At 50.3% G+C, this 6,841-nt stretch overlaps 4 protein-coding genes across 4 annotated transcripts; 3 read left to right on the forward strand and 1 right to left on the reverse strand.

Moving 5' to 3' along the window:
- Nucleotides 1–200: 200 nt before the first annotated feature.
- Nucleotides 201–1,885, forward strand: LOC108036570 (nuclear inhibitor of protein phosphatase 1). Its single transcript, XM_017112818.3, has 5 exons — nucleotides 201–337; nucleotides 399–613; nucleotides 668–882; nucleotides 944–1,523; nucleotides 1,584–1,885. The coding sequence occupies exons 1-5, from the start codon at nucleotides 309–311 to the stop codon at nucleotides 1,703–1,705; spliced, it is 1,161 nt and encodes a 386-aa protein (XP_016968307.1). The 5' UTR covers nucleotides 201–308; the 3' UTR covers nucleotides 1,706–1,885.
- Nucleotides 1,819–3,452, reverse strand: LOC108036568 (probable asparagine--tRNA ligase, mitochondrial). Its single transcript, XM_017112815.3, has 3 exons — nucleotides 3,311–3,452; nucleotides 3,040–3,247; nucleotides 1,819–2,974 (listed from the first exon to the last, which is right to left on the reverse strand). Exons 1-3 carry the CDS (start codon nucleotides 3,398–3,400, stop codon nucleotides 1,890–1,892), a joined length of 1,383 nt encoding a protein of 460 aa, XP_016968304.1. The 5' UTR covers nucleotides 3,401–3,452; the 3' UTR covers nucleotides 1,819–1,889.
- A 69-nt stretch (nucleotides 3,453–3,521) lies between these two features.
- LOC108036569 (CAAX prenyl protease 1 homolog) lies at nucleotides 3,522–5,192 on the forward strand. Its single transcript, XM_017112816.3, has 2 exons — nucleotides 3,522–3,669; nucleotides 3,834–5,192. The coding sequence occupies exons 1-2, from the start codon at nucleotides 3,577–3,579 to the stop codon at nucleotides 5,094–5,096; spliced, it is 1,356 nt and encodes a 451-aa protein (XP_016968305.1). The 5' UTR covers nucleotides 3,522–3,576; the 3' UTR covers nucleotides 5,097–5,192.
- Nucleotides 5,193–5,200: 8 nt separating this feature from the next.
- On the forward strand, nucleotides 5,201–6,839 carry LOC108036493 (CAAX prenyl protease 1 homolog). Its single transcript, XM_017112684.3, has 2 exons — nucleotides 5,201–5,451; nucleotides 5,507–6,839. Exons 1-2 carry the CDS (start codon nucleotides 5,350–5,352, stop codon nucleotides 6,746–6,748), a joined length of 1,344 nt encoding a protein of 447 aa, XP_016968173.1. The 5' UTR covers nucleotides 5,201–5,349; the 3' UTR covers nucleotides 6,749–6,839.
- The last annotated feature ends 2 nt before the right edge of the window (nucleotides 6,840–6,841 follow it).

Raw genomic sequence — 6,841 nt, forward strand, 5'->3', positions numbered from 1 at the left:
TATAATACAAACAAGTTTTTAGTGAAAGTTTTCATCCTTTGTTTTAAAATAACTTAGATCTGATCTCAATAAAAATAATAAATTTATAACTATTTAAAAGATTATCAAACAATGGGAGTGCTCCTTATTTTTGTATTTAAAAAGAGGAATACCCCCTTCGTTGTTTTTTCGGCTATCGATACTATCGTATTGGACGCAACATTGGAGAACATTTATGTACACACTGGCCGGTGGTCAAGGATTTTTCATAAAAATAAACAAACTCGGATTTAACCGACTTTCAACAGGAATTTAATCAACATAATCGCATGGCCAACAGCTACGACATCCCCAGTTGGTGGGTTATCAAGGGCAGCCACTCTGTTCCCCCAGAGGCAAGTAATTTTTGCTATTTTTAGGGCCGGCAAACCGCCCACTGGGTTGCATCTGGATGTGCTGAAGGACGACAAACTAGTCCAGAAACTGATGGTCGATGAGAAAAGGTGCTACCTATTCGGTCGCAACAGCCAGATGAACGACTTCTGCATTGACCACGCCTCCTGTTCGCGGGTCCACTCGGCCTTTGTCTACCACAAGCACCTCAACATAGCCTACCTCGTGGATCTGGGGTCCAGTAAGTGCTCAAAACCGGTTATGGAGCATCTAATTCATTTACTATCTCCCCCAGCCCATGGCACCTTTATTGGAACCCTCAGACTGGAGGCGCATAAGCCCACACAACTGCAGATCAACAGCACCTTTCACTTTGGAGCTTCCACCCGGAACTACATACTCAGGGAACGACCCTCTGGGCACCACAGCAACATCATGGAGGACCTGCCGCTCAGTGAAACCAGCGATGGAGCTCTTCTGGGCCTTCCCGAAAGCCAAACCGAACTTGATGTAGGTTAAGTCGAACAAGAAATACCAATTTCGTAATAATCAATCATCAAATCCCATCCAGAATCTCACGGAGTACAACACGGCCCACAACCGCCGCATCTCTATGCTGGGCATCGATGATGACACCAACATGCGAAAGCAGAACGCCCTGAAGCAGGGTCGACGCATACGGAATGTCACATTTAACGACGAGGAGATTGTCATCAACCCAGAGGATGTGGATCCAAATGTTGGGCGATTCAGAAACCTGGTGCAAACCACTGTGGTGCCCGCCAAGAGGGCCCGCTACGACGTCAACCACATGGGCATCCATTCGGGTAGTAGCCTGGCGAGTGCCAATGCCGCCCATGTGCATCAATTGTTCCAGCAGAGCCTGGCGGACATGAAGCACAGCCAGCAGCAGAACAGGGAAATGCCTCCCCCTAGTGCGGTGCCCCACTCGCCTACTAACTCACTATATCAAGGACTTCCGGCCGAAACCCATGGCAAGGGTGACCTGGAGCCCATCTCTCCGCTGAGCATTGGTTCCAAGTTGGGGCTGCTGCTGCCAAATCCCGCGCCCGAGGTGATGCCCGTCTTCGATGAGGCCGTAGAGCCCACCTCCACGTTGGCCCAAAAGTTGGCCGTGGCTAATGCAAATGGTAGTGTTACAGGCGATTGTCCCACTCCAATTTCTCCTCTGATTACCTGTTTTGTTTCAGTGCGTCGCTATGGCGAGGATCCGCACGACTCCAGTGGAGAAGGCGACGCCCTATGTCCGCAGAAAAAGAAATACGCGAAGGAGGCCTGGCCAGGTCGGAAGCCCATGTTGGGCCAGCTATAGAGGCTTATTAGTTGGCCTGAGAGATTACGGCGCACCGAAAATTATGTTCGTAGTACAGTAACCATTTTACATAGATCCCACTTACGATTTCATAATGTTTTTGATTGAGCATGTAGTCTTGAGTAATATACATTTATTACACTTTCAAACACAATAAACTGAAATATTTTACACCTTTAACGAATCACATCTTGCAGCTGTGCGGATACCTAGGAAAGGGTATCACATCCCTGATGTTTTTAACACCTGTGATAAGCTGCAAGTAACGCTCAAAGCCCATGCCAAATCCTCCAGTGGGAATTCCTCCATACTTTCGCAGGTCCACATACCAGGACAGATCCTTCGGCAGTTGCGGATGGGATTTAAGTATCGCTGGGTCACTTTCACGCAGGCTACCACCGCATAGTTCTCCTACAGCTGGCATAAGAAGGTCCAGGGCATGGACTCGATTGGGATTAGTGCGGGAGACTTTCATGTAGAAGGGTTTTTGCTGAGCAGGCCAATCCACAACGAATACGGGAGCAGCGCAGTGAGCCACCAGAAACAGCTCTTGATCCTTGGAGAAGCCCTCATCCAGGCTAACAGGAGTCTTGAGGCTATCCTTATTTTCCTGCAGCACATGCAGGGCTTCATCGTAACTCAATATCTTCCAGGGAACTTGCAACCAAGGCAGGTCAGAGCTGGAATTTGAATTCTTCTGACAGAAGTTAAGATCTTCGGAGCTAGTTTCCAGCAGGCGGTTTGTCACCGACTTCAGCATCTGTTCAATAAACCGCGCCAACTTCTCCAGCTCCTCCAACTGGGCCACTTCCGCTTCAAACATGTAGAACTCGGCTAAATGCAGTGGCGACTTGGAGTTCTCCGCTCGGAAGGCTGGTGATAGGGTGTACGTGTTTCCCAGGCCGTAGGTCATGGCCTCCAGGTGCAGTTGCCCGGAGACGCTGAGGAACACCTTGCCATCGAAGTAGCTCTGCTCCACGGGAACATTTGGTCTGGCCATCTGCTTGAGAAGGGCTTCCGAGTCCGGTTGCACGCGGAAAACTTCACCCGCTCCCTCGCAATCATTGGTGGTCAGCAGGGGAGTGTTGATCTGGACGAAGTCCAACTCATCCATGTAGTCGTGGATGGCTTTCTGGGCCTTGTGCCTGACCCTCATCTGGGCGGCCACGAAATCGACGCGGGAACGAAGATGCAGATGCTCGCGGACATATTCCGGTGGATGTTTCTGCTTGGGGCTGAAGGGATAGCCCTCCTGCAGGTGTCCTTCCGCTGGGGGATAGGAGATGTGTTTTTAAAGGCTTCCTCATCCCCAATCTTGGAACCACCATAGTTACCCAACAATTCCACGCGATCCGCATGCAACTCAAAGCTGCCATTTGGAGAGACTTGCACTTGACCCACCGCCGAAATGACGCTGCCCGGAGCTAAGTGCTGGTTTTCCGGCGTACGGGGCACCACCACCTGGAACCTGCTGCTCGTGGATCCATCATTTACGTCCAGAAATGTATTGTTCTTCAGCCGGCGAACGTTTTTGATCCAGCCCTAGGTTGGAACTCCAATGTTTTGAATGGGCATAAAGTTTAATAGGTTCTTGATAGCACCCACCTGTATGCTCAACGAGTCCCCTGCCTTGTGCGACCTATATATTTGGGCTATACGTCCCGATTTGCTATAAAATCGCCGCAGGATTAACATCTTATTCTTTCTATTTTGTTTTGATTCCCCTGCGTGCGGCGTTGCCAGACATGTCAAATCGCTTCACTCGTGATATATTCCAACGGCCGCGCGACGGTCACACTAGAGATTCGTCACGAAACGATTGTAAAATAAAATTCCAGTTTTATTAGTTTTTAATGAAATAGCATTTAAATATGTCGGAATTGGACGCAGGGACCGTGCTGCTGAGCATTTTGCTCCTGGTTATTATCGAGAATGCCATAGAGATCTACATATCTCTGCGGCAGGTGAGTTTTCCAGCTTGCCGGCTTGCTAAAGCGAGATGGCTACATTGGCCGAGGAATTTTATCAATGCGGAATTGCGAATGATAAAATTAGAGTGGCAAATGTCAATTGGCCCCACGGACTGTCTGCCCCCATTTAATGCTTTCCCCTCCTCATCCTCCGCCAGGTGAGAGTGTACCGCACCGCTCTGAAGGTGCCCGCCGAGCTGACGGCGCACATGGGCGAGGAGACGTTCCATAAGGCGCGGAAGTACGGCCTGGACCAGGAGAACTTCGGCATCTTTAAGGCGGTGGTCATGGACGTTGGCCTGCTCTGCATGGAGCTGTACATCGGACTGATTGCCCTGCTCTGGCAGCTGTCCGTCGAGGTGGTGGACAAGCTGCAGTGGGACTCCAAGAACGAGATCATCGTCAGCTGCTTCTTCGTTCTGATCTCGAATGTGCTGAGCACGTTCAAGGGGCTGCCCTTCAAGATCTACAAGATCTTCGTGCTGGAGGAGACGCACGGCTTCAACAAGCAGACGGCGCGCTTCTTCGCCTGGGATCAGCTCAAGGGCTTCCTGGTCACCCAGGTACTCATGATTCCCATCACCGCCGCCATTATCTTCATTGTGCAGCGCGGCGGCGACAACTTTTTCATCTGGCTGTGGATCTTCACCGGCGTTATCTCGCTGGTTCTACTCACACTGTATCCTATCTTCATTGCTCCCCTGTTCGACAAGTACACTCCCTTGGAGAAGGGTGCTTTGAGGCAATCCATCGAGGATCTGGCCGCCTCTCTGAAGTTCCCGCTCACCAAGCTGTTCGTGGTAGAGGGATCCAAGCGGTCCTCGCACAGCAATGCCTACTTCTATGGCCTCTGGAACTCGAAGAGGATTGTGCTCTTCGACACGCTGTTGCTGAACAAGGGTAAACCCGACGACTCCGAGCTGTCTGAGGAGGAAAAGGGAAAGGGCTGCACCGACGAGGAGGTGCTGGCTGTCTTGGGACACGAATTGGGCCACTGGAAACTGGGACACGTCACCAAGAACATCATTATCATGCAGGTTCATCTCTTCCTCATGTTCCTGGTCTTTGGCAATGTCTTCAAATACCCACCTTTCTACGTGGCCATGGGCTTCCAGCCTGGCACTCGTCCGATTCTCGTGGGCTTGTTGATCGTTTTCACCTATGTCCTGGCCCCGTATAACGCACTGATGAATTTCGCATTGACGATCCTGTCGCGACGATTTGAGTACCAGGCTGATGAGTTCGCATTCAAGCTGGGATTCGCAGACCAGCTGGGTCAGGCCTTGATCAAACTAAATGTGGACAACCTTGGCTTCCCCGTCTACGACTGGTTGTACTCCACCTGGAACCACTCTCACCCCACTCTGCTCCAGCGGCTGAATCGCCTCAAGGAGCTCAAGGAGGAGAAGAAACTGAACTAGGACGGCAAGAATCACAGAAGACCAAAGTATACACTGTTCCCTTTGTTTTAACGTACAAGTAATAAAGTAAGGGGACTTCCCCAACAAAATATTCCAGATTTTGCACTAAGAGAATGTTCATTCATTCATTCATGTAAACTGGTTGTTTAAAATCCGTCAATCAGAACCTAGCCGAAAATGATTCCCTAACGGAGCTTAAAAAATTAAAAAGAAATATGCCTAAAATGTCAGGCTGTTGTCAGAGGAACCCAACATGTCTGCATACTTCTGGGATGACCCAATTGCTATTCTCTATATAATCATTGCCTTTCTGATCATGGACAATCTTTGGGCCGTTTATCTGCTGCTGCGAGACGTGAGTGATGAGCATATCTTTCAAGTGGTTTTTAAATTTACTATTTCTCTTTCAGATAAATTTGACCTACAAAACGAACCGGGTCCCGAGTGTGATTAGTCCTTACTTGCCGCAGGAACTCTACGACAAGATGCGCGTCTACAAGATCCACAGAGGATGGCTCACGATTGTCAACACCCTGCTTACGGCGGTTATAATGGGTATTTTGGAGCTCTACTTCGGTTTTTACGCCTGGCTGTATGGAATGGCCGGCAAATGCGCCGTGGCCAAATGGATGGAGCACGAGGCATGCGTGTCCGTGATCTTTGTGCTCATGCTGAGCATATATTTCTGGCTCAAAAACGTTCCGGCGATGATCTACGAGAAATGTTGCATCAAGAGTCTGCAACCCAGGGCGAAGCCATCGTTTTGGTTCCGCATCTGTCACTTTTTCGTTGACCTGATTTTGGGAGCAGTAGTTACCACTGCGGTGGTGGTCGCCTTGGTGTACATGTTTATCGGCTTGGGCGCCTACGCTCCCCTGGGCTTGTACCTTCAGTCGCTGATCCTGACGGTCATCATCCTCCTGCTGGTTCCCTTCTTGATCGATCCCTTTGTGGGAAAGCGTGTGCCGCTGGAGAACTCGAACCTGCGCAGCCAACTGGAGAACCTTACGCGGCAGGTGGGCTTCCCCATGAGCCAGGTACGCATCATCCGAGTGCACGATCCCAACATGGGAAGCAATGCCTTTTTCTATGGGTGCTGCTGCCTCAAGAGAATTGTGATCTTCGATACGCTGCTGCTGAATAGGGGCAAGCAAGATCTCACCCAGCTGTCGCCGGAGGAGCTGGGCAGGGGACTGACGGACCCCCAGGTGACGGCTGTGGTGGCCCACGAACTGGGTCACTGGAAGAATGGCCACTTCTATAAGGCGATCCTGGTCTTCCAATTCCATCTCATACTGACTATCATACTGTTTGCCTTCCTGTTTGCCCACGGGCCCATCTATCAGGCAGTGGGATTTGCTCCCGGCCTGCAGCCCATCGTCATTGGGTGCTTCATCATCTTCGGCTTCGTACTGACTCCCTACATGACGCTGGCCAACTTCAGCATGCTGAGCATGACGCGCTGCTTTGAGTTCCAGGCGGATAGGTTTGCAAACCGACTAGGATACGCCAGTGAGCTTCGCCAGGCGCTGCTCAAATTGTATGCGGATAATATGGCATTTCCCGTCTCGGATCCTTGCTACTCCAGCTGGAATCACACGCATCCCACCATTCTGGATCGTTTGGCGCGGCTGGATGAAGTTCGACGTTAGGCAATATATTTTCACGGTTTCTTTTTCCAAACGTAGTAGGTTCTGATTGAATTATCCGGCTTGGGTAATATAGATATATATTTTACAACCAGC

This window comes from Drosophila biarmipes, chromosome 2R (assembly GCF_025231255.1).
Source record: "Drosophila biarmipes strain raj3 chromosome 2R, RU_DBia_V1.1, whole genome shotgun sequence".
Classification (NCBI taxonomy): domain Eukaryota; kingdom Metazoa; phylum Arthropoda; class Insecta; order Diptera; family Drosophilidae; genus Drosophila; species Drosophila biarmipes.

Bases quoted from the DNA above. Each gene is read 5' to 3' on its own strand.
- LOC108036570 (XM_017112818.3), top strand. From the start codon at position 309: ATGGCCAACAGCTACGACATCCCCAGTTG. The intron at 614-667 runs GTAAGTGCTCAA...TATCTCCCCCAG, and splicing joins CCTCGTGGATCTGGGGTCCA to CCCATGGCACCTTTATTGGA. The intron at 883-943 runs GTAGGTTAAGTC...AATCCCATCCAG, and splicing joins AAAGCCAAACCGAACTTGAT to AATCTCACGGAGTACAACAC.
- LOC108036568 (XM_017112815.3), bottom strand. From the start codon at position 3,400: ATGTTAATCCTGCGGCGATTTTATAGCAAATCGGGACGTATAGCCCAA. The intron at 3,248-3,310 runs GTGGGTGCTATC...GTTCCAACCTAG, and splicing joins GGGACTCGTTGAGCATACAG to GGCTGGATCAAAAACGTTCG. The intron at 2,975-3,039 runs GTAACTATGGTG...CCTATCCCCCAG, and splicing joins GGATCGCGTGGAATTGTTGG to CGGAAGGACACCTGCAGGAG.
- LOC108036569 (XM_017112816.3), top strand. From the start codon at position 3,577: ATGTCGGAATTGGACGCAGGGACCGTGCTGCTGAGCATTTTGCTCCTG. The intron at 3,670-3,833 runs GTGAGTTTTCCA...ATCCTCCGCCAG, and splicing joins TCTACATATCTCTGCGGCAG to GTGAGAGTGTACCGCACCGC.
- LOC108036493 (XM_017112684.3), top strand. From the start codon at position 5,350: ATGTCTGCATACTTCTGGGATGACCCAATTGCTATTCTCTATATAATC. The intron at 5,452-5,506 runs GTGAGTGATGAG...TTTCTCTTTCAG, and splicing joins TTTATCTGCTGCTGCGAGAC to ATAAATTTGACCTACAAAAC.